Genomic DNA, 27,531 nt, shown 5'->3' on the forward strand with positions numbered 1-27,531 from the left:
GGTAAACCAGCCAAGGACAATACAAACAACTGAAATGAGAAATCACTCTACTGCTTATGCAGTGGGAGGACTAAAATGAAGATTACTATCAACTCCACTACTTATTCAACGAAAGGATATTATTACAAACAAATATAGGCGGCATGGCCAGCCTCTTCCATTTATGCAATGGGAAATATAGATAAGTTGCAGCAAGAATGATTGATCAGTACCACTAAAACAATCTTATAAAATAGAGATAAATGATTAGAGAAGATGTTTAATGCTGATCCCAAGCAAAATACTTCCAAAACCACACAACATAAAAACACTACTATTGTTCTAATTCTGCAAGCTAGAAACACACTGTCCAGCCACTACCGGAAACACCAAAACACTCATAACTTTCTCAAAACTATCTAGAATCACACAGAATCAAATGCAAATGACTAATATAACATAGGCGACCAATCCAATACCTCAAACCTGCAACATGGAAGCCTCAAATATGATGCACTCATCCCAAGGTAATTATAAAAATGGTGCTACAACTGCAGAATTTGATTTGCAACCAAAAAATAGAATGACCACCAAAAGCCACGCCAAGATAGAAGAAGGATTGTCTTCCCAATACGCTTCCAAAGAGCCGATACCCAAAACGATGCTCTCAACACACAAGCACCTACGAATAAAACTCACTTCCAACCAAAAACGCACCAGCAACACCAAAAACATAGAAACTCCAAAACACACACTGAAACTTAATCAAACACTCCAAAAAACGTCACCCAAAATCAACTATCCAACTAGGTACTATGACTGAAGTACGAAACTGAAGCAACTAGGAAGCTCTTCCAACTTCGAAGTTCAGTCACTCACCATTCTGGCAGCATAACGGTGTAAATTCTTAAGATGCCCAAATGAGGAGCCAAGCATTGTATAAATAGATTTCTCAGTCTAGAATTCAAATCCAAATACCACCAAATTCACCTTTTAAATTTGCATTTCATTTCCCAAGGTGGGCCTAAGCTTGGCGCCACACTCATATGCCAAAACTCACACCAAAAAAGCGAAAACCACGATTTGGCAAGTAAATAAAACTTGGCAAATAAAAGTAATATCTTCACATTTACTTTTGGCGTCCCCTTAATCAAATACATATTTCGCCAAGCCAGACTTAAGAAAATAACATTATGCACAATTCTCAATACAATTGATCAATAATATAAATAATTAAATATTAAACTTTAAAGTAAAGTAATAATATTTAATTAATTCACTTATATCTCCAATACTAATCGCAGTCAAATCCACAGGTGAACTGAAGTGAAGAAAAACACTGAACTGCACTGGATCAGAGCTCTACCCGAGATTGCCAAAAATAGCAATACCCGAACTAACACTTACTAAACAAAGTAAGTCAAGAAAAACTACTCTGAAAATCCTAATCATCGAACCCGGAGAGAGCTCACAAAACCTAGAAAAATAGTACTATCCAATCAGCCCAACACCCACTTATTAAAAATAGTAAGTTCAAAATTCTCCTTAGAACTAAATGCATGTTAATCTAGAAGGAATCCATGAACAGAAATGTAGAATTCCCACCGGACAGTCCTCAAATGGCTCGTGCAGAACTCCACAAAAATATGAAACCCTAATTCTCCATTCCAATCGGCTTACGGGTCTCTGAAATAGCCCAATGGACCATTGATTACTCCTCACTGAGAAGGGGACATTACAGTCTGCCCTCCCCAAGATTGCTTGCCCTCAAGCAATCGCAAGCCTGGATGTTGCAAAAATCTCCTCATTCTCCCAAGTAGCATTATCAACTGGTAAGTTCTTCCATTTCCTTAAGTATTCTCGGATGGTTCTCCTCCTCAAAAATCGTTCTCTGACATCAAGGATTTCCTCTAGAATGAGAACCAATTCTCCCTCTTCATCCAAAGGAGGCAAATCTATGGAGACCATAACATTTTTTCCAAGTGCCTTTTTGAGGCGTGACACATGGAAGACATTATGTATACAGCTACTCACTGATAGCTCCAACTCATAAGCCACAACTCCAACTATCCTAATTACCTTGAACGGACCATAAAAACGTGGCTTGAGTTTGTCCACTCCACTCTTCTTAAGAGTAGACTGTCTGAAAGGTTGTAGTCTCAGGTAGACCATGTCTCCAACCTCGAATGAGTGCTCAACTCTCTGCTGGTCAGCGTACAACTAGTGCTAGTTTTGCAAAATTCGAAGGTTGTCCTTCAATGCCTTCAGAATATCTTGACATTGTTGAACCATGTTCTTAGCCTAAGGCACTTGGCTATCACCAAAAACCAAATTAGCAAAGCTGGGAGCCTCATAACCATACAACACCATGAATGGTGACATGCTGATGGACATGTGATAGGTGGAATGATAGCAGTATTCACCCAAGTGCAACCATATCACCCATGCTTTCTGTTGCTTTGAAACGTAGTTTTTGAGATAGCCTTCCATCCATTTGTTTACTATCTTCATTTGTGCATCAGTCTGAGGGTGATAACTCGTGCTCGAGGTAAGCACGGTACCACACAATCAGAAAATCTCCAGCCAGAAAGTGCTTAGGAGCTTGTTGTCCCTATCACTTACAATGTTTTTAGACACCTCATGGAAGAACACATCAGCAACCTGTGTTGCTGTAAACGAGCTGGTGATAGTGAAAAAATGAGCAAATTTTGTTAATCTGTCTACCACCACATAGATACAAACCTTCCCACTAGCTCCAAGCAATCCAGTGATGAAGTCCATAGAGATACTTTCCCATTTCTGACTAGGAATTGGAAATGGTTGCAACAAACTGACGAGTGCAGTGTGCTTATCCTTGTTCTTCTTAACAAGTATGGCATTCCTCAATGTACTTCAAGACAACTTTTTTCAACCCTTTCCAGGATAATCTCTCTCAGATCTGCCTGTATGTCTTGAAAAACCCTTGATGACCAGCAAGGGGTATGTCATGAAAAGTTTGTAATACCTTCTCCTTCAACATAGATTCAGGTGGAAGAACGATTATACTCTTATACAATATCAAACCATCCACCAAACTGTACTTTTCATCACGAAAAGTACCCTCAATAAGGCTAGTTGCAAACTTATTTTTGGTATAATCAGCCAACAACAAGTCTCTCCAATTAGCAGTGAGCTCACATAAAGAGCTCATATGTGGTCTCCGTGAAAGTGCATCTGTCACTATGTTATTTTTCCCTTTAACATACTCAATGTCAAAGTTGTAAGCCTGAAGCTTACTAACCCACTTCTGTTGCCTCTCATTCAAATCTTACTGGTGCATGAAGTGCCTAAGACTGTTATGATCAATCTTAACAACAAATTTACTCCCCACGAGATACTACTTGAACTTCGCAAGAGCATGCACTATGACAAGCATCTCTTTATCATATATTGAATACAATCTTTCGGACCCTCTCAACTTCCTACTTTCAAAGACAACAGGATGCTTGTCTTGCATAAGGACTACACCAACACCTTCTCCTGATGCATCACACTGAAGCTCAAAGGGCTTGCTAAAATCTAGTAAGGCCAAAACAAGGCATGAACTCATGATCTCCTTGAATCAATCAAACATTGTTTGTGCCTTTTCTGACCACTCAAAAGTTCTTTTCCTAGTGAGATCTATGAGGGGGGTAGCCAACTAAGAATATCCCTTCACAAACCTTCTATAAAAACCACATAGACCCAAGAATCCCTTCAAGTGTGTTATGTTCTTAGGTGGTGGCCAATCAATGATAGCTCTAATCTTTTCAGGATCCACCTTCACACCTTTCGCACTGATGATGTGACCAAGATAGAGAAGCTCTCTCATTCCAAATTCACATTTGGACTCCTTAGCAAATAGGGATTCAGACTGCAGTATGTTGAGCACTTCATCCAAGTGTTGCAAGTGCTCCTTCCAAGACTTGCTAAAAATGAGGATGTCATCAAAAAATATGAGCACAAACTTCCTCAACTGCTTCTGGAAGATCTTGTTCATGCAAGGCTGGAATGTGGCGGGAGCATTAGTCAAGCCAAAAGACATGACTAGAAATTCGAAATGCCCAAACTGGCATCTGAATGCGGTCTTCTCAACATCTGATGCTCTCATCTTGATTTGATGGTAGCCTGATTTGAGATCTATCTTTGAGAATAATACTACACCATGTAGCTCGTCAATGAGCTCATCAATCCTCAGAATAGGGTACCGATTCTCGATGGTTTTCTTATTTAGTGCTTGGTAATGCATGCACATACGCACGTCCCATCCTTGTTTTTCACCAATACAACAACCAAAGCAAAAGGGCTCTTGCTTGGCCTAATGTAACCCATGTCCAACAGCTCCTTAATGGCTTTCTCAATCTTGTCCTTCTGCTTCGTGGGGTATCAATAAGGATTAGTCATAATAGGCTTAGTGCCTTCTTCCAACTCAATGATGTGTTCAATACCATGCTCGAGCGGTCTACCAGGAGGTGGACTCTCAAATACATTACTCCTTTTTGGAAGCAAAGCTTGAATTTCATCAGGATAACTTCTCTTATGTTCAGGTGAATTAGTTGGTATGATCATACCTGCAAGATATCTACCAAGAGGTGGTTTCCCAAAGACCTTACTCTTATATGTGATTAGTGCTTGAACTTCTGTAGAGTAGCTTCCCTTGTCTTTGAGTGAACTTGATGACATTATCAAACACTCTGCTACCCACTCCACTTGGTTATGGCGGATCAGCCTCTCCATCCTCTTCAATGAAACAACTCTAAGACCACCATTTGACATTCCTCTCAATACCAGCTTCTTCCCATCAGACATAAAGTTCAGCTCCATGGTTTGCAAATTTAATGTGGTCTCACCAAGAGATCTCAGCCACTGAATCCCCAGGATTGCATCATCAGTACCTCCAATGCTAACCACAAAGAAGTCATCACTAATTTCATGATTTCCCAACTTCAGAGAAATTTTGGAAATCATTTGGTTGCATGATATAGTGGAGCCATCAGCTACCATGACTTTCGAGCCTTCTACTTCCTCGGCCATTAGCCCCATCTTCGGAATAGTTCTCTCATCAATGAAATTGTGAGTCACTTTTGTGTCAATGAGAGCAATGACAAGATGTTCTCCTATCACTCCCCGAACTCTAAAAGATTCATTTTTGTGAATGCTTGAGTTGAGCAACCACTCCTCTATCTTTTGGCTCACTTTCAAGCCCTTCTAGAGCCTCTTCATACTCGTCATCCTAATTTTCAGTGTGTTGTTCTGAAATTTCAGAATCTGATCCATCAGCTAAATAGGACTCCATTTGGTGTAAATTGCCCTTCCCATGACATTTATGTCCTGGGGCCCAAGGTTCTCTACAAGAGTAGAAAAGATTCTTCCTCTAGAGCTCTTGACGAAGCTCATCATCCATCTGAGAAGGGAACTTCTTCTTATCCTTCCAGAAAGGAAAAGGCTTGGACTGAAATTTACTCTTTGGGGCATCCATCTCCATACTCTTAGATTTATTGACGGCTTCAGCTAAAGTAGGCAGATCAAATGCTTTGACCCATCCTTTCAAGGGCTCTTCAAGACCACCTGTGAAAAGAGCAACTAGCCTCTTCTCTAAAATGTTGTTGACCATAACTGGGATGTTGATATTAATTAGGGAATGGCGGATTCTAATTGCCTTAGGCAACATTGGAATCCGCCCTAAAGGGTTGGGCCCTTTTCCCAAACGTATAGGGCAGAGCCCTATCCCACGGCAACCTTAAACTGCACCTCACAAGCCTAAAAATACTCAACGTGTTGCTAATAGGGCCGACCCTACTTACAAAGCATTTAAGTAAAACAAATACAATTAATTAATTAAAGGAAGCCAACCTACACAAAAGGGTTCTCTCCACATATAAGTAAAGGAAAGATCTTATCATTATCATCTCAATTCAATCTGCTTCTTCATGTGAAACCTACATGCCTAATGCAAACTCCAAGGAATCACAAGAGATCTGCACTTAAAGCAATCTGCATATTGAAGGTGGTGCCAAATACATGACAGCTACAGCAACATACATCTGCCATTAGAAGGAGGTGCGAAATTCATCACAAGGAATCAATGAACTCCTTAAAGGTCTGCAATTTAGGTTAAGGCAACATCAGCATCCATCTCTCATATAATATCAAGTAAATGTTGAAGGCAGCCACCTTGATCTACCATACCTCTAGTGACAGCAAAATCTGAACCTACAAAGCACGTGAGATAAGTGTTGTATTGTTTGCATAACTATAATCCATAATCAGATTTGAGGATCTTTTCTGGCTGGGTTTTTCCTCCTAGGAGGTTTTCCCAGGGTAATTGTGTCTTGTCTCTATTTCTTTATTTTTCTTTGTTGTGTTAAATCTGAAACTATAAATCTCTAAATCTAATGAATCTAATTAGTAAATAAATTCTGATTTTCTGAGTCTTAGTTAATCTGAAAGTGTTAAAATTAACATGGTATCAGAGCTATAGGCTAGACCAATTTTCAGATTCTAGAATTTTAGTACTCCTTTATTTCCAAATTGTTGTCGCATTCACAAGTCAGGTCAATGGGGCTGAAAGTTGAAGATAGGCTTTATGGGAATCTCAATTTTACTGCATGGAAGGTTTGAATCAATTTGGCTCTAGAGGAAGAAGATCTTCTCCAATTCATAGAAGCGAAAGAGCTAACTGAACCTACGGATGCAGCTGAGCTAAAACAATTCAAAAAGGATGTTGTCAAGGCCAGGAAGATTCTCATTGATTCAGTCAAAGACCACGTAGTCACCTATATTGCCTCATTTACTACTGCAAGGGAAATGTTCGGCCATCTACAATGTGCATATGAAGTTAACAATCTCAGTAGGGAAATTACTTTAAAACAACAACTACTTAATATCAAAATGGAAAAAGAAGATTTTGTTATTTCCTATTTTATGAGAATTTCAAAACTAAAGAATTAACTAGGTTTAATTGGTCATAACATGGAAGACAAAGACCTTGTCATGATTGTCCTAAATGGTCTACCTCACTCGTGGGAGTCATTTATCCAAACCATAAGTGGCAGGACTGAGTTACCTACCCTTGATCGCCTTAAGAATGATTGCATCCAAGAAGAGTCTCACCTCATCACAAGAGGGCAAACAAAAAGTTCCCATGTAGATGATCATCTCATGCTTGCAGCTCAATGCAAGAGAGGGGGAAATTGGAAGAAACCTTATCCCAAAAGAAATAGGGAATTCAGACCTTTTAGTTCCCAACACCCTTGGAAGAAACCAAGAGATACCTCGCGTGTCTGATGTTTTAGATGTGACAAATTTGGTCACTATGCTAAAGAATGTCAGAATAACCCTAGCCAAAGTGAAGCCAACCTAAATGAAGTCTCAGATCAAAATAATGACTTCTTATTCATCTCCACTCTATCTAGCAGTGTTCCTTCAGATAGTAATACATGGTTGATTGACAGTGGTGCCTCCAGACACATCACAGGCTACTATAATCACCTTTTAGACTTAGTAGAAAAGGATACCAGCCTTCACGTGGTAATTGGTGATGACGCTCGTTATTCAGTAAGAGGTTCTGGGTCTACTTCTCTAAATTTAGACTCTGGTATTTCCTTGCACCTCAGTGATATCTTGTTTGTCCCTGGAATTAAAAGAAACCTAATTTCCATTTCTGCTCTAGAAGATAAAGGTTATCAAATTGCATTTTCTGAGGGAAAAGTTCTTGCTTGGCTTAAGAAATCTAGTTTTAAATCTGCTCGTATAATTGGTCATAGATATGATAATCTTTATAAGCTCTCTACTAACCCTATTCAAGCCCTTATTAATGAGGTTCTTGAATCCTATGAGTTATGGCATAGAAGACTTGGACACTTGCATTATCAAGCTCTTCCATCCCTTGAAAGGATTGTCAAAGGTATGCCTAAACTCAGTCAAATCCATGATAACACTTGTAAAGGTTGTGCTATAGGTAAAAATGTTAAAAGTCCATTTCATAAAAGTGAAAATAGAGCTAAAGACAAACTAGAACTTGTTCACTCTTATTTATGTGGTCCTATGTCTATAGCATCTCCTAGTAGATTTCTTTATTATGTAATCTTCATAGATGATTTCTCTAGGAAAACTTGGATCTACTTCTTGAAATCTAAAGAATCTGATGAAGTCTTAAGTAAATTTAAAGAGTTTAAAGCATTAACTGAAAACTCCTCTGGCAAAAGAATTAAATGTTTAAGATCTGACAATGGAGGTGAGTACACCTCCGGTAGCTTTCATGACTTTTGTGTTGAGTCAGGAATTAAGAGGGAGTTTTGTGTTCCATACAATCCTCAACAAAATGGTGTTGCTGAAAGGAAGAATAGGACTATTGTTGAGGCTACAAAGGCTATGATTCACGATCAAGATTTGCAGACCTTCCTATGGGTTGACGCTTCTAGAACAGCAATGTATATCCAGAATAGATGTCCTCACCGTGTTCTAAAGAACATGACCCCTGAAGAAGCCTTCATAGGATCCAAACCAGACATCAGTCACCTCAGAATTTTTGGAAGTTTTGTTTATATTCATGTGCCCAAGGAAAAGCAATCCAAGTTGGATCCCTCCAGAAAGAAAGGCATGCTAGTCGGCTACAGTGAGTCCTCCAAGGCATTCAGGATATACATCCCTGGTCAAAGGTATGTTGAGGTAAGTAGGGATGTTACATTTGAAAAAAATATTGCTTTTAAAAAATCAAAAGGTTCTTGTGTTATTGATGAAGCTAATGAAAATCAAGATAGGAATGTTGATACTAACCCTGAGATTCAGAGGGAGCTGGTGGAACCTCCACCTCAAGATGAACATCATGATCCACCAGAGCCCATGAATCCCACTGATATTCCTAGTGACATTGTCGTTACCAAAAAGAGGCCTCTTTGGGTAAGAAACACCATTCAAGAAGCCGAAAGATTTGCTGCCCCCAGTGGCACCTTCCGTGAAACTAAGAGACCACAAGTATTCTCCAACTATGTTACATTGATGTGCAATCTCATCGAAACTGAACCTTGCAATGTTGAAGAAACCTTGAATCATCATGCCTCGAAGATTGCTATGGATGAAGAATATCAGTCAATCATCAAGAATGATGTTTGGGATATTGTGCCCAGACCCAAAGGTAAATCTGTTGTTTCCTCTAAATGGTTATTTAAAATCAAACATAATGCTGATGGTAGTATTGAAAAATATAAAGCTAGATTTGTTGCTCGTGGTTTTTCTCAAAAGGAAGGCATAGACTATGAAGAAACTTTTGCTCATGTTGCTAGATATACTTCTATTAGAACAATAATAGCTATTGTTGCTACTAGAGGCTGGAAATTACATCAGATGGATGTTAAGACTGCCTTCCTTAATGGTGTCATTGAGGAAGAGGTCTATATTGAACAACCTGAGGGTTATGAGATTCACGATAGATTAACTCATGTGTGCAGGTTGAAGAAAGCTCTGCATGGCCTTAAACAAGCTCCTAATGCTTGGTATGAAAGAATTGATAAATACTTGTCAAGTCTAGGTTTTCATAAAAATGATGCTGACTCTAACATTTACCTTAAGTTAGTCAATGATGAAATGCTAATTCTAGTTCTATATGTGGATAAGTTATTCCTTACTGGTAAAAATGAACTTATTGTTAGATGCAAGGAAGATCTAGCTTCAGAATTTGAAATGAAATACTTGGGTCTAATGCATTATTTTCTAGGTCTGGAAGTATGGCAAAGATCTAACGAAATTTTTCTAAGTCAAGGAAAGTATACTATTGACATTTTGAAAAGATTTAGAATGATGGATTGTAAACCTATGTCTACTCCTATGGAATCTAACTTAAAGAAGTTAAGTGTTTCTGCAGCTAACTCTGATTTTACAGATCCATAAGAGTACTGGCAGTTGATTGGATCACTGATGTATCTAGTTAACACTAGACCAGACATATGTTTTGTTGTGAATGCTCTCAGCCAGTTTATGAGCATGCCCAAATATGTTCATCTTGTCGCAGCCAAGCACATCCTAAGGTACCTGCGAGGCACAGTTGGTTTTGGGCTGAAGTATCCACTTAACACTTCAATAACCTTGGAAGGTTATTCAAATGCAGACTAGGCTGGAAGTGTCAAAGATAGGAAAAGCACCTCTGGTATTTTCTTTAGCTTGGGATCCGCAGTGATCTCATGGGCTTGCAGAAAACAATGCTCAGTGGCATTGAGTACTATTGAAGTTGAGTATATTGCAGCAAGTGTAGCTTCTAGAGAAGCTGTGTGGCTTCGTAAGCTTCTAGCTGGGCTGTTTGGTCAGCCTTGGGATCCTACAGTTATTCAGTGTGATAATCAGAGTTGTATCAAAATGTTTGTCAATCCAGTGTTTCATGACAGGTCAAAACACGTGGAAACCCATTATCATTTCATTCGGGATATGGTGCAAAGAGGTGCTATTCAACTGAAGTACGTCAACACTGATGAGCAGGTTGCAGATATCCTCACCAAGCCTCTATCCAAAGTGAAGTTTGTGTACTTCAGGAACAGACTTGGTGTTGTGGAAAATGAATCCCTAATTGAGAGGGAGTCTCAATCTCAGTAATTCATTATGTTGTATCAAACCACCCTCTGCGGGCAATGTAAGGTGGTATTGTAATCCTCTAAAAGGGAAGTGTAAATATTAACCATCCTCTGTGGGCAATGTAAGATGGTATTGTAATCTCTTCATGGAAAAGTATAAATCATCCTCTACGGGCAATGTAAGATGGTGTTGTAATCTTCTCAGGGAGAAGTGTACTTGTTAACCATCCTCTGCGGGCAATGTAAGATGGTATTGTAATATTCTCAGGGAGAAGAGTAATTATTGACCATCCTCTATGGGCAATGTAAGATGGTAGAAAAGATCCTCTCCACCCTCTGCGGGCAATGTAAGGTGGATCCAGTCTATGCTTGTGTGCAAGCTGGAAGATTATATTATGTAATTCCATTATCTGCTTGTGTGAAAGATGGAAGATCCTCCCTAATTAAGAGGGAGTATTGATATTAATTAGGGAATGGCAGATTCCAATTGCCTTAGGCAACATTGGAATCCGCCCTAAAGGGTTGGGCCCTTTTCCCAAAAGTATAGGGCAGAGCCCTATCCCACGACAACCTTAAATTGCGCCTCACAAGCCTAAAAATACTCAACGTGTTGCTAATAGGGCCGACCCTACTTACAAGGCATTTAAGTAAAACAAATACAATTAATTAATTAAAGGAAGCCGACCTACACAAAAGGGTTCTCTCCACATATAAGTAAAGGAAAGATCTTATCATTATCATCTCAATTCAATCTGCTTCTTCATGCGAAACCTACATGCCTAATGCGAACTCCAAGGAATCACAAGAGATCTGCACTTAAAGAAATCTGCATATTGAAGGTGGTGCCAAATACATGACAGCTACAACAACATACATCTGCCATTAGAAGGAGGTGTGAAATCCATCACAAGGAATCAGTGTACTCCTTAAAGGTCTGCAATTTAGGTTAAGGCAACATCAGCATCCATCTCTCACATAATAGCAACTAAATGTTGAAGGCAGCCACCGTGATCTACCATACCTCCAGTGACAGCAAAATCTGAACCTACAAAGCACATGAGATAAGTGTTGTATTGTTTGCATAACTATAATCCATAATCAGATTTGAGGATCTTTTCTGGCTGGGTTTTTCCTCCTAGGAGGTTTTCCCAGGGTAATTGTGTCTTGTCTCTATTTCTTTATTTTTCTTTGTTGTGTTAAATCTGAAACTATAAATCTCTAAATCTAATGAATCTAATTAGTAAATAAATTCTGATTTTCTGAGTCTTAGTTAATCTGAAAGTGTTAAAATTAACATGGGAGATTTGGGAATTCAGTTATGTAATTATCCAAGGAGCCTTGCTATTTGAGTTGAGCAAGCTCTCTGAATTTCACCTCTAGATCGTTAGAATCAAACCTCTCAATCAGCTTGTTGGTGAATTCAGCATAGGTGGTTATCAAGCTATGACCAAGGGTGACCAACCCATGGTACCACCATTCGTGAGCAACTCCATCCAAGTGCAAGGTGACAAACTTGATGGCTTCTTCTTCGGGCATAGGCCTCAAGGACAAATAGTTGTCCAACTTCTGCACCCATGCTCTAGTTGTACTCTTACTACTTCCATCAAAATGCGCTAGAGTAACCCTCCCAAGAGCTTTTTGATAATCTCTTGGAGCGAAGTATCAATTATCATACCTTCCTTCCCTCTTCTTTTGAATCATGTACTAGTCAAGAGACAAGACATTTCGGATCTCTTGGGGAAGTGATGCATACTTCACAAAACTAGCTCGGATCTCATCATCCATAGGGACTTCAACTTCAGGAGGCGGTGTTTCCCTTGGAAGGAAAACTAGTTGCAAAGGTCTGGTCACCGATCCAACAGGCATTCCACTATTGTTACTACTATTGTTGCTACCATTCCCATTACTACCAAAGTTGTTGGAAGTGCTGGCATTATTTCCACTAGTATTTTGATTCTGGTCTTGACTATGTCCTCCTCCAACATTCTGTCTAAAGGTGGCTATCATCTGGGACATCATGTCCATCATAATATCAATTTTTTTCTCCATTTTCTCCACAGCCACAATTGCAACATTTTGACCAAATATTCTTTCTCCCATTGAATCCACTGAATCAACTTCATTATCTCTGTTTCTCAGAACCTCTGAAAAGGTCTCTTCAACTCGCACTATAGGAATCTGATACTGTCGTCGTCTTTGTTCTCTGTTATAGTAACGAATGTCTCTATCAATCATGGATAATTTTGATCACTCTGAATTCATAGGCTAGCAGGAAAACCAGCTCTGATACCACTGTAATATCCCAAACAATTGTTTTTTAAAATTTTAACAATTACAAGCACCACAAGCACCCGTTAGGGTCAGAAAATGATAATCAAAACACTGCAGAAAGTAACCCTTCCACTTTCTTATCACCGAGAGCCCAAAATGGGAGGGTGATAGCATACAGTGACAGGGGATCTTTAGATGCAAATCTGATATGTTTATTACAATACTGGGTGGCAAGCCAGCCCCTTTCTCTTATACAATGGGTAATGGAAAATGCTAAAATCACTTGGCAGTAAACCAACCAAGGACAATACAAACAACTAAAATGAGCAATCACTCTACCTCTTTTGTAGCGGGAGGACTAAAATGAAGATTACTATCAACTCCACCGCTTATTCAGCGGGAGGACATTATTACAAACAAAGATAGGCGGCATGGCCAGCCTCTTCCACTTATGCAGTGGGAAATATTGATAAGTTGCGGCAAGAATGATTGATCGGTACTACTTAAACAATATTACAAAATAGAGATAAATGATTAGAGAAGATGTTTAATGTTGATTCCAAGAAAAATACTTCCAAAATCACACAACATAAAAACACTACTGTTATTCTAATTCTGCAAGCTAGAAACGCATTGTCTAGCCACTATGGGAAACACCAAAACACTCATAACTTTCTCAAAACTATTTGGAATCACACCAAATCAAATGCAAATGACTAATATAACATAGGCGACCAGTCCAATACGTAAAACCTACAACTTGGAAACCTCAAATGTGATGCACGCATCCCAAGGTAATTCTAAAAATGGCTCTACAACTGCAAAATTCAATTTGCAACCAAAATCAGAATGACCACCAAAAGCCACGCCAAGATAGAAGAAGGATTGTCTTCCCAATATGCTTCCAAAGAGTTGATACCTAGAACAATGCTCTCAACACATAGGTAGCTACGAATAAAACTCACTTCTAGCCAAAAATGCACTATTAACACCAAAAACACAGCAGCAACATAGAAAATCCAAAACACACACTGAAACTGAATCAAACACTCCAAAAAATGTCACCCAAAATCGCCTATCCAACTAGGTACTGTGTCTCAAGTACGAAACTAAAGCAACTAGGAAGCTCTTCCAACTTCGAAGTTCAATCACTCACCATTCCGGCAGCGTAAGGGTGTAAATTCTCAAGATGCCCAAATGATGAGCCGAGCACTTGTATAAATAGATTTCTCAGTGTGGAATTCAAATCCAAATATCGCCAAATTCACCTTTCAAATTTGCATTTCATTTCCCAAGGTGGGCCCAAGCTTGGCACCACACTCATATGTCGAAACTCACGCCAAAAAAGGGAAAACCACAATTTGGCAAGTAAATAAAACTTGGCAAATAAAAATAATATCTTCACATTCACTTTTGGCGTCCCCTTAATCAAATACATATTTCGCCTAGCCAGACTTAGGAAAATAACATTATGCACAGTTCTCAATACAATTGATCAATAATATAAATAAATAAATATTAAAATTTAAAGTAAAGTAATAATATTTAATTAATTCACATATATCTCCAATAGTGATCGTAGTCAAATCCAAAGGTGAACTGAAGTGAAGAAAAACACTGAACTACACTGGATTGGAGCTCTGCCCAAGACTGCCAAAAATAGCAATACCCGAACTAGCATTTACTAAAAATAGTAAGTCAAGAAAAACTACTCCAAAAATCCTGATCATTGAAACCTAGAGAGAGAGAGAGCTCAGAAAACCCAAAAAAATTGTACTATCCAATCAGCCCAACACCCGCTTACTAAAAATAGTAAGTTCAAAATTATCCTCAGAACTGAATGCATGTTATACCACTAAGAAACTCTCGAAAAACCCATAAGGAATCCATGGACAGAATTGTAGAATCCCACCAAACAGTCCTCAAATGGCTCGTGCAGAACTCCACAAAATTAGGAAACCCTAATTCTCCATTCCAATCAGCCTACGGGTCTCTGAAATAGGCCAATGGACCACTGATTACTCCTCACAGATAAGGGAACATTACAGTCTGCCCTCCCCAAGATTGCTTGCCCTCAAGCAATCGCAAGCCTGGATGTTGCGGAATCTCCTCATTCTCCCAAGTAGCATCGTCAACTGGTAAGTTCTTCCATTTCATTAAGTATTCTCTAATGGTTCTCCTCCTCAAAAATCATTCTCTGACATCAAGGATTTCCTTTGGAATGAGCACCAATTCTCCCTCTTCATCCAAAGGAGGCAAATCTGTGGAGACCATAACATTGTGTCCAAGAACGCCTTTTAAAGGCATGACACATGGAAGACATTATGTATACGGCTACTCATCGGTAGCTTCAACTCATAAACCACAACTCCAACTATCCTAATGACCTTGAACGGACTATAAAAACATGGCTTGAGTTTCTTCGTTCCACTCTTCTTAAGAGTAGACTGTCTGAAAGGTTGTAGTCTCAGGTAGACCATGTCTCCAACCTCGAATGAGCGCTCAACTCTCTATTGGTCAGCATACAACTTCTGCTGGTTTTGCACAATCTGAAGGTTGTCCTTCAATGCCTTCAGAATATCTTGACATTGTTGAACCATGTCCTTAGCTTGAGGGGCTTGGTTATCACCGAAAACCAAATCAGCAAAGTTGGGAGCCTCACAACCATACAACACCATGGATGGTGACATCCTGATGGACATCTGATAGGTGGAATTATAGCAGTATTCACCCAAGTGCAACTATCTCACCCATGCTTTCTGTTGCTCTGAAATGTAGTTTCTAAGATAGCCTTCCAGCCATTTGTTTACTATCTTCATTTGTCCATCAGTCTGAGGGTGATAACTCGTGCTCAAGGTAAGCATGGTACAAAACAATCAAAAATTGCCCTGCCAGAAAGTGCTTAGGAACTTGTTGTCCCTGTCACTTACAATGTTTTTAGGCAGCCCATGTAGCCTAAACACCTCATGGAAGAACACATCAACAATTTGTGTTGCTGTAAACGAGCTGGTGATAGTGAAAAAGTGAACAAATTTTGTTAATTTGTCTACCAAAACATAGATACAATCCTTCCCACTAGCTCTAGGCAATCTTGTGATGAAGTCAATAGATATACTTTCCCATTTCTGACTGGGAATCGACAATGGTTGCAACAAACTGACGGGTGCAGTGTGCTCGTCGTTGTTCTTCTGACAAGTATGGCATTCCCTAATTTACTTCAAGACATTTTTTTACAACCCTTTCTAGGAGAATGTCTCTCGGATCTGCCTGTATGTCTTGGAAAACCCTTAATGACCAGCAAGAGGTATGTCATGAAAAGTTTGTAATACCTTCTCCTTCGACTTAGATTTAGGTGGGAGAAAGATTCTACCCTTATACATTATCAAACCATCCACCAAACTATACTTTTCATCATGAAAAGTTCAATAAGGCTGGTTGCAAACTAATTTTTGGCATAATTAGCCAGCAACAAGTCTCTCCAGTCAGGAGTGAGCCCACATAAAGAGCTCAAATGTGGTCTCTGTGAAAGTGCATCTGCCACTATGTTATTTTCCCTTTGACATACTCAATGTCAAATTCGTAAGCCTGAAGCTTACTAACCCACTTTTGTTTCCTCTCATTCAGATCTTTCTGATGCATGAAGTGCCTAAGACTGTTATGATCAGTCTTAACAACAAACTTACTCCCCACGAGATACTACCTGAACTTCACAAGAGCATACATTATGGCAAGCATCTCTTTATCATATATTGAATACAATCTTTCAGACCCTCTCAACTTCCTACTTTCAAAGACAATAGGATGTTTGTATTGCATAAGGTCTGCACCAACACATTCTCCTGATGCATCACACTGAAGCTCGAAGGGCTTGGTGAAATCTAGTAAGGCCAAAACAGGGCATGAGCTCATAATCTCCTTGAACCGATCAAACACTGTTTGTGCCTATTTTGACCACTCAAAAGCTCCTTTCCTAGTGAGATCTATGAGGGGGGCAGCCAACTGAGAATATCCCTTCACAAACCTTCTGTAAAAACCACATAGACCCAAGAATTCCTTCAAGTGTTTTATGTTCTTAGGTGGTGGCCAATCAATGATAGCTCTAATCTTTTCAGGATCCACCTTCACGCCTTTCGCACTGATGATGTGACCAAGATAGAGCAGCTCTCTCATTACAAGTTCACATTTGGACTCCTTAGCAAATAGGGATTCAGACTCCAATATGCTGAGCACTTCATCAAAGTGTTGCAAGTGCTGCTTCCAAGACTTGCTAAAAATGAGGATGTCATCAAAAAATATGAGCACAAGCTTCCTCAACTGCTTCTGGAAGATCTTGTTCATGCAAGACTGGAATGTGGCAGGAGCGTTAGTCAAGCCAAAAGACATGACTAGAAATTTGAAATGCCCAAAGTGGCATCTAAATGCGGTCTTTTCAACATCTGATGCTCTCGTCTTGATTTGATGGTAGCCCGATCTAAGATCTATCTTTGAGAAGAACACTGCACCATGTAGCTTGTCAATGAGCTCATCAATCCTCGGAATAGGGTACCAATTCTTGATGATTTTCTCATTTAGTGCTCGGTAATCCACGCACATATGCATGGTCCCATCCTTCTTTTTCACCAATACAACAGCCAAAGCAAAAGGGCACTTGCTTGGCCTAATGTAACCCATGTCCAACAACTCCTTAATGGCTTTTTCAATCTCGTCCTTCTGCTTCTTGGGGTATCAATAAGGAGTATTCATAATAGGCTTAGTGCCTTCTTCACACTCAATGATGTGTTCAGTACCATGCTCAGGCTGTCTACCAAAAGGTGGATTCTCAAACACCTTACTTATTTTTGTAAGCAAAGCTTGAATGTCATCAGGATAACTTCTCTTCTCTTCAAGTGGATTAGATGGCATGATCATACACTCAGGAGATCTACCAAGAGGTGGTTTCCCAAAGACCTTACTCTTATCTTTTATTAGTGCTTGAATGTATGTAGAGTAGCTTCCCTTATCTTCGAGTGAACTTGATGACATTATCAAACACTCTGTTGCCCACTCCACTTGGTTATGGCAGATCAGCCTCTCCATCCTTTTCAATGAAACAACTCTAAGACCACCATTTGACATTCCTCTCAATACCACCTTCTTCCCATCAGACATAAATTTCAACTCCATAGTTTGCAAATTTAATGTGATCTCACCAAGAGATCTCAACCACTGAATCCCCAGGACTGCATCATCAGTACTTCCAATGCTAACCACAAAGCAGTCATCTCTAATTTCATGATTTCCCAACTTCAGAGACATGTTGGAAATCATTCGGTTTCATTATATAGTGGAGCCATCAGCTACCGTGATTTTGAAGCCATCTACTTCCTCAGTCACTAGCCCCCTCTTCACAAAAATTCTCTCATCAATGAAATTGCGAGTCGCTCCTTTGTCAATGAGAGCAATGACACGATGTTCTCCTATCACTCCCCGAACTCTAAAAGACTCATTTTTGTGATTGCTCGAGAGTCGGGCAACCACTCCTCTATCTTCTAGCTCACTTTCAGGCCCTTCTGGAGCCTCTTCATGCTCGTTGTCCTAATTTTCAGTCCGTTGTTCTAGAATTTCAAATTTTCAAAATCTGATCCATCAGCTGAATAGGACTCCATTTGGTGTAAATTACCCTTCCCATGAAAATATTTATAAAATGTAATTAAATATTTAACTTTATCATTATTTCATATATTTAAAATAAAGATTATTCAAGTGTCGCGATTTAACTGCAATTGAAAATATTTAATAATGGGGGCCTTTTGGTGACTTAAATGCATTCTATGAACACTTTGATTTTATTTTAATATTTTTAAAAGACTTTTAGGGAGAAGCTGACAACGCCTTTTGGGAAAAATATAGAAGAGAAAGTTGGAGTTCATTTCTCTTATGCTGAGTTTGATAATTTGGATATTGCTTCCTCTTCTGAGGAGATTGTTGTTCTCCAATCTGTGAGGATGAAAAATCTTGCAGCAACATTCTCCATGTGGAGAATATCTTGGTGATTTCATCTCAGAAGTTATAGTTGAGCATAGTTGTGGAGTTCCATTTCAGTTTTGACTTTTGACAGGGGTTTATTGCATATCAAACAAATTGTTAGAGGCTGATCGAAGAAGACTAAGAGGAGGGTTTGTTGTTCATTCATTTCTTTTGATGGTCATATCTTTTCCTCAAGGCTAGTCGTACATTGCTAAGAAGGGATGTGAGCTTTCTAGAGCTCGTTGGTTAGGGTAGTGGTGTCTTCTTCAGCAATTTGGGGGTGTCTAGAGTGGGAAACTATATTGTTATAATCTTCTTTATCCTTGCTAGAGTTTTCTGGAGCTTGGCATCCATTTTCGGAGTGATAGTTTGCAAACTTTATGAACAACTCAAGCTATTTCAATACTACATTTTCTGGGTATATTTGAATTAGATATGTAATGCTATTTAATGATTTGATTTGCTCTTACTTTTGGGAAAAAGTGTATTTTCAATAATAAATAAAAACTAGAATTTTCAGTGTTGTATATTTCTGAGTTTTGTCATTTTTTCTGAGTTGTTAATTTGCTATTAGTTACTCTATTATCTGTGCTTTCTTTATCATCTCAAAACCAGTACAAAACACAAAACAAACAAAAAAAATACAAAGGCAAAATAGGGCAGCATATGACATTGACTTGAAAATTAAAATTGCATTATTGGTAGAAAAATAATGATCTACCTATGTAGATGAACGTGGGAGCTTCTGTTGTAAAAAGTTTTAGAACAAATGAAGATGTTTGCAGGTTCTAAATAATTTTCAAAAAGTGGTCTATTACAAGTTTTAAAGCATATTTTGAAAGTTCATTGAAATTAAACTGTGGATTCATTTCATTTTATTGTAGGGGCTACAAAAATCAACACTACTTGGAGCCTTGATCTTTGATCTTTGATTTATATCAATAAATACAAAAAAATCTTCTTTTACTTGATCAGAAGACATTCCCCTGACCACTTAATAGGTTCCAAGAGTCATTCATCAAATATAATCTCTTACATAATGTAATCAAGAATTCTCTATTTTTTTTCAATCAATAAACGGCAAAGCCAGAAATATATTATCATAAAAGATTTTCATAAACATCTGAAAGCAAAGGAATTCTTCCTTCCATCCATTCCTATCAATTCCTCTCTAATCAAGAATTCTCTTTGTTTCATATGTAAGTTATTTATATCAAAGAGTGCCTTCATAAGAAGTTTTGACTTTCCTCCTTTGGTTTAGGATATATGTTTCTTTGTATTGATTTTTTTCCTCATTAATCGTTTAATGAACACAATTTCCACAGGATGATAATACTAGTTAGGAGTTACTTCAAGATGGCCCTCATAGTTGGTTATTCAAGCCTCATGATAAAGATTTCCCACCTACTTTGAGGTTTATTCTTTAGCTGATTAGTTTCAATATAATTTTATAATTATGGCTGTGTCGGTTATAGCTTGTTTTCTCTTAATATAATATTTTATTAAAACTTCTAATTATAATCATTTCTATTTAATAAATAAATTATAAATACTTTTTCTTAAAACAATTTGGACTCTATATCATCAAAATTATTAGCTTTATAAGTTTGCTAGCAATATATATCCTTTATACCATTGTTCATCACCCCATTTTTGTTTTTAACTGAAAGTCTGATGAATTTGAATTGAGTACCTCATATATGGATTTTGGGCTGAGTAATCTATGCTGAAATCCTTCAAACTAAATTTATTTCATCAAAAATGGATTTGAGTGTTTTTGTGTGATCCATTTTTTCTACTTATGCTCTCTATCATCCTGACGATGGATCATGGAGTGTGATTGAAATCCAGAAGCAACATACAGACCATATTAGTTTTGTAAAATTTGGACATCCAAAGTTTGAAATCTAATCATAATTGTGAAAAATTAACTTTAGGTCCATTCATTCTGTACTTGCAGGCAAGCTCCTCTAATACCTCATGGACCTCCATTATATGTCACTTTGTCGATATGGGATATTCTTCCACCGTGGTTGAAAAAGCTATTAGAATACATGGTATGGTACAATCCTTAACTAATTGATTAGCTAGTCTTTTATTCAAAAGAACATCAATCATTTTATTCTCTTAATACTTTTTCCATTGGGTCAGGAAGTGAGAATTGGAATGAAATATTGGATTATCTCTTAACTTGCAAAGTGAGTAAATGTTCAATTTCTTAACTCCTCTTGGAGATTTGTTCATGAAAGGAGAAAATTTTGTATTGGGTTTTTGAATCTAACTATTATTGCTATTTATTTACAGGCTATTGATTATTCATTAGATTCAATCCATGAGGATTCAAACATTGATCCAGTGAAACTAATTTTTGATAATCAGCACAATTTTGAGGAAATAAAAGTGAAAACTGAAGACATGTCTGATGGGGATCCCAAGGTAATTCTATGAGTCTTATTTAGATATAAGATGGCTGTTATAACAGGCATTTGTCTTCTACTTTCTATAAAGTCATTCATATCTATATGATATTTTAATCTCCTGTTTGAATCACATTAGCAGTTCCATCGTATTACAACTTTGGAAAACACTTTCTTCTATTAACTTTGAACCATAAAACATGTACATTTTTGAGGAATTAGGAAACGGTCACATGAGTGACAGGTTTTGAGGAAGAAATTGTTATAATTGGATGAAATGGTGGGGCTGGAAATTTTTAAAACATTATTACAAGGATTTTTATGAATTTTGATTAAATTTTTGAAGGAGTTTCTTTTAATATTTATGATTCTGGAATATAGTATTTTAATTTATAAATAAATGATGGGACCAACAATTGTAGACTTTATATTAATTGCAGAGGTCTTTCAAAATATACTATATCATAAGAAAAATTGGGTGGAGATAGTCGCACCCCAAAGTCTAGGCAGGGATAAGCCTTATACATATCCAAAGAGAAAAACAAAATTGTTATGTAGAGTTATAGAATCATAGCAAAAGGCGAGCCACAATCATCTAGTTTCCATGTATCCAAATTTTCCTCCCTATTAGGAATAGGCTTCTAACCAATTTGAGCTCCCATAGTTGAACTACTAGCCATTAGCAAAAACTCGCCAAGGCCTGAAAAAAAACTTGGGAAAAACTCGGCCAGTACTTGGCAAAAAACTCGGCAAGGTAAAAACACAATTAAAATTTAATTAGAAATGCATTTTTTTGCAAAATTCAATGAGAAGATGCATCCAATGAGTCAATAAATGAGAACACAAAAGAAACAAGCCGAGTCTAGATATATTTAAATGCAAAGTGGGTACAAAATTGCATCCTCATGAGGAATGCTGATGGCTGGAAGCAAAATAGTAAATAGTTTTTGTAAAACTAAAAGTAAATACATCATTACAATTACATCTTCCTCTTCCCAGCTCTAGCAAAAACTAGGGGAGAGGTAGAACTAGAGGGTCTAGTTCTAGAAGTCTGTTGTGGACGTGACTGTGCCTTCTCGCTCTGTATGTCTGGCTCTGTCTATGGCTCGTCCTCCATTCTAGATGAAGCTATGTCTCTACCTGCTCTTGCCACTGGCAATAACTCCTCATTCTCCTCCTCCTCAATGTCATCCAGCATGAAACCAAATCCACCCCCTCCTCCATAGCTTGCCTCTCCAAATCAGTGATGTCATTCTCGGTAAACAATGGAGGTTTCCCCTGTGATGTCCAATCACTGTATCATCCAAGTCAATTGGACCAACTGGTGCTTCCTCTACCTTCCTTATGTACAATCAAAGATTATATTGCAGAAAGACAAGGTCATTGAGGCGTTTCTGTGCTAACTTGCTCCTCTTCTTCGTGTAGATGGCTTTAAACAAGTTCCAATTGCGCTCACAACTAGATGAACTACAAGGCTAACATAAGATTCTGAGGGAAAAAAAATTGAGATTTGGGGTATTTCCACCCCAACTTTGCCACCAAGCATCGGCAAAATAAAAAAATATTGAAAAGTTATAAAGCAAAGAGAAAAGCGAAAACATAATTTATCAATTTATCAATCACTTAAGACCTCAAAATCCAAATGGCACATGTTATAACTTATACCTGGGGATTGAGTGGTTCTTCCTCTCTTGGCCAACTCTGAAGAGAATAGCTTACCCCTTGCTTCCTCATAATTTTGGAGTTCGCCGACAATGAGGTCTCTCACCTCAACCTCGGGTATCATCCTCTGAATGCATGTAGTGAGGCCCTCCATGACCTCTCCATTAGGATCTGAGTAAGAACCCCTGAACTTAAAACGAGGGTTGGGGAAGTACCCTACTGCATGAATGGATTGGTGTAGCTGATTGTTCCACCTATTATCAATAATTTCCCAAATGGAATCAAATTTGAGTCTATCCCCCTTGTAGAAATTTTTGATAGACTCCTTGGCCCTATCCATGGCCTCATAAATATACCCCAATGGGATTTTATCCCCATCTACCAAGCGGAGAACACTAACCAAGGGATCTGACACCTACAATTGAAAAATACAAATTACAAAAAGATTAATTAATGAAGTTACAAATTAGTAATGAGAGACTTAAATCAAGAATAATTAAAAATTCAAGTTTTGAAGTTACCTTCATAATTTCTGCAGCCTTTTGTGCAAAATGGTTGTCGAAGACTATGCATGCGAAACCCTCTCCTTCAGCCTTCTTTGAATAAGGTGAGTCTAGCCATGCTTGATTCACAAACATTTGTTTCAAAGAAGTCAATGCAACAAGAATGCTTTGCAACGTCAAGAAAATCATTGCAAACCTTGTGACACTGACTCTCACCAAATCTCTCCCTTGGGTGTGCTCTCTCATCAAATGTAGAACCCAAGGGTGATTGAAAGTATATTTCGTGATCCTCCTTGCATCTTCCACAACTGGAGTCACCCAATCAAGTTTTCCTATGTCCTCCAAAAGAAGGTCAAGGATATGTGTTGCACAAGGTGTCCAAAAAAGAGTGAGGTGACTCTCTTGGAGGATTCTACCTGCAAAAGAAGTTATTCTTATGAAAGATACAACCAAGAAAAACAAAGCCACAACAAATGAAAATATCGATGAAGGTGATAATTCAAAAGGATTCTACATGCTGTCACATATTCCGTTGCATTATCTATAATGATTTGCACCACATTCTCTACTCCCACCTCCAAGACAATGTGCTCCAACATTCCAACCAATGTTTCTGCATTTTTCACCATATTGGAGGCATCAACCGATTTCAAGAACACCACATTGTCCTTGCAAGCAACCAATAAATTAATAATGGTGCGGTTTTTGCCATCTGTCCATCCATCAGAAGAATTGTTCAGCCATATTTTCTCCATTCATTTCTTTGGTCCTCCACCACTTCTTTTGCCCTATCAACTGCATTTGTGAGCAACTTCCAAGAACAAAGTGAAATTAGGTCTTAGTACACAATTTTGATTTAATAAACAAGAAAATTTGAAAAACAATTAAAAATTAAATCAAGTGGACTATTTACTAACCTCCCACTCAAATCCCTGCGAGAAGAGGCCTTGTACCCCTTTCCTGAAATTGTCATTGCAGTCAGTCACCAAATTCAGCCAATAAGGACTATCTGCCACATTGAATGGGATGTTGTTGAAGTACCAAAAATCAGCACATGCAATGTCTATTTTCTCATGTGCCTCCCTATTCCATCCAGTGGCCTCTAATGATGGTTGTTCTCTAGGTGTGTTCTTGGGCACAAAATAACTACCTATGGACTGTGTCCTTGATGGTGATGCAGCAGTGCCAGGTACTCTACTAGAGGAAGCAGTAGCGGTGGTCGAGGTGGTGTTGGTTTTGCGGATACATGGGCCACGATGAGAGCCCACTATGCCCTGAAGTGCTTCTTCTTCTTCTTCGATGTTAATTGAAACACCTTGAGATTCAGCTATGGTTTATCTCATGGCTAGTTTTGCCCTCCCCCTTTGCAATTTCTTCTCTTCCCAAGCTGAAAGTAAGGCATTCATGTCTCTTTTTATTTCATCGTTGGTCGCACGACATACTCTAGCATCATGCTTCTTGATGCCTGCAAGGTAGTATTTGAGGTGGTTTATGCCTCCATGAATTATTTTTTCACATTTTATGCAAATCACTGTCCCAGGTTTTGGTCCTTCATAAGTATACCTCCAAGCCCTATCTCTAGCACCTTTAGGACGGGTGTCTACATATCCAGATGGGCATAGTTCTAGTGGCCAATTAGAATTTGTCATACTGAATTAATGGTTAACTGTTAACCTACACATACAAAGTGAAAAGACAAAGTTAATATTTTAGTTAAACAATTTAGCAAACTATCTAAATTAGTTTAAATAATTTTAGACATCATTCAAAGTTGAAAAAAAAAACTATAGGGTTTTTTTTGAAAAATTAGAGATTCTTCAAAAAAATTGTGAAAAATTAAAACAAAACTTGTCAAAAATAGTGTTAAATCTTGTTCCAATGACTCAAAAACATTTTTGACTACTTAGGAATGATTTTCTATTCATCTAGATGCAACAAAAAATAAATAAAATGTTTTAAAAAAACATAGAAAAAAAATCAGAAACCTTACTCGGGAATCTGATTTTTCTTCAAAAACCACCTCAAATCCGCCTCAAATCTGCTTCAAATTGATGGAAATCAATAGTCAAGTGTTTGGAAGAGTTTTTTTCCCCCCCTCAACAAAATAGAACACAAAAAATAATAAATAAACTTCATTTCTGTCATTTTTCTTCTTTATGCACAGTCGGCCGAGTTTTTTTTCCAAATGATAAAAATGTTGCAAATTGATGTAAATTTTGTGTGGAAATGCCAAAAGTCCCTATAGGAGTTGTTTTTCCACTCCTAGGAGGTGAAATAAACTCAAAAATGCACAAAGTCCCAATGGGCTTCTATTTTCCACCCCGCCAATTTTGAGAAAATGTTAAAAGTCCCAATGGAAATAGAATTTCCACTACATAAATTGATGAAAATGGATAAGTTTGGACTTTTAAAGTGTGAAAATCAACTTAGTCCCGATGGAAAATATTTTCCCCCAAGTTGTTAAGTCATAAAACCAAAAGTCCTGATGGGAGGCGTTTTTCCACTGAGCAATAAAGATGAAACCAACAAAGTCCTGATGGAGCATGAATTTCCACTCCATCTTAAGCAATAAGTGTTAATTTAATGCTAAAGATCATAAAAGCCCTGATGGAGGTCGAATTTCCACTCCAGGATTGAGTTTACAAGTGATATTGTGGAAAGTCCCGATGACTAGAGAATTTCCACTTAGGACAAAACTAAGGACAAAGTGAGTCCTGATGGAGGTCATTTTCCACCAGGCTTACAAAACTGAAAATGCATAAGGAAAGTGAGTCTCAATGACCCACGTTTTTCCATTTGATGGTAAAATGACTAAGTTAAGGTGAAATTTAAGTGTCTTGATGAAGTTCAAATTTCCTCTCAGGGAAGAAAGTTTACAAGTCAAAACACATTAGTCCTAATGACCCACGTTTTTCCACCTGGCTAGTATTTTATGATATTTATCCCACATTCATTGTGGAGTGGAAACAAATGAGGTAAGAATGAATAAACATGCAAGCAGGTGAACAAATATAATGTAAGTGTTTCAAGGATAAATTTGTCCTTATGCATATCTATTTTCCACCTGGTTTAACATTTTATTTGTCCCACATTTGTTGTGTGGTGAAAACAAGAGGTGAAATGCTGAATAAGAACACAGGCCAGCAAGCAATATGATATCATTAAGTTGCTGATTTGACTTCAGGTGAGCTGGAAGGAGGAGAAAAGTGAAATTGCCTAAGACGTCAAGCATAAGGATGGCACCATTAAAGACGTTTTGCAGCCCAGCTGATGGTGACATTGCTAGCTGAAAACGTATCATCTCCAACACCATTTCCAGCTATCATTTCAAGAGAAAATGTCTCATTTCCAGCCAAGCAAATACATATTGCATCAACAATGATAATCGCACAAGGAGAAGAATGACTTTCAGCTGATAAAAAATGATTTTCAAACTTTGTCTCAGACTTTTGCACTCAGAAATCAGACACAAACAACTGAGCTTTGCAGATTTATCATCTCACTTTCTGAGTTAAGGAAGTAATTTCAGCTTTCTGAGACATTTTCAGACTTTTATACTCAGAAATTAGACTGAGACAATGATCTGGGTTGCAACATTATTCAATTTTCTAAGTTGAGAGGGCATTTTCAGACTTACAAACTAAAATCAAAGCTTTCTTAAGTCTGAAAATCAGGTCTCCTTAAGGTGAAATTTCTAGATTTTGATCCAATCGTTTGCATTTTCCAGAATTATGTCTCATAGCGTCAATTTTCTGATTTTAAGCTAATAAATTTAGAAATCATTTAAAAATCAGAACCTAAGTTAATTGTGGAAAATTAATTGTTCAAATTGCCTATAACAATCTGGGACAAAAGTTGGGAGCAAAAGTCCCTATGCGGTTCAATTTTCCACTCAGGTATAACAATCAACTTACCCATCAACAATGAGGGCAAAGTAAGGAGCATTGAAGTGTCCTGATGGGGTTCGGGTTTCCACTCCAAATGGTGATCGAATCAATACAAATTTTCAACGGCAATCAGTCCCGATGAGGGTCAGATTTCCACTTGAGGGCAGAATTACAAAGGAAGAGCATAAGTCATGAGGAATGAGAAGTCCCTACGTGGATCGAATCT

At 38.0% G+C, this 27,531-nt stretch overlaps 1 protein-coding gene across 1 annotated transcript in view; it reads left to right on the forward strand.

Moving 5' to 3' along the window:
* LOC131050804 (DNA (cytosine-5)-methyltransferase DRM2) overlaps positions 1 to 27,531 on the forward strand; it is a 194,268-nt gene that overhangs the window by 20,427 nt on the left and 146,310 nt on the right. The window contains exons 3-5 of the mRNA XM_057985081.2: positions 20,797 to 20,893; positions 20,988 to 21,034; positions 21,141 to 21,272. Coding sequence (XP_057841064.1) covers positions 20,797 to 20,893; positions 20,988 to 21,034; positions 21,141 to 21,272 — 276 coding nt within the window. The remainder of the gene's footprint in view (positions 1 to 20,796; positions 20,894 to 20,987; positions 21,035 to 21,140; positions 21,273 to 27,531) is intronic.

This window comes from Cryptomeria japonica, chromosome 2 (genome assembly GCF_030272615.1).
Source record: "Cryptomeria japonica chromosome 2, Sugi_1.0, whole genome shotgun sequence".
Lineage (NCBI taxonomy): Eukaryota > Viridiplantae > Streptophyta > Pinopsida > Cupressales > Cupressaceae > Cryptomeria > Cryptomeria japonica.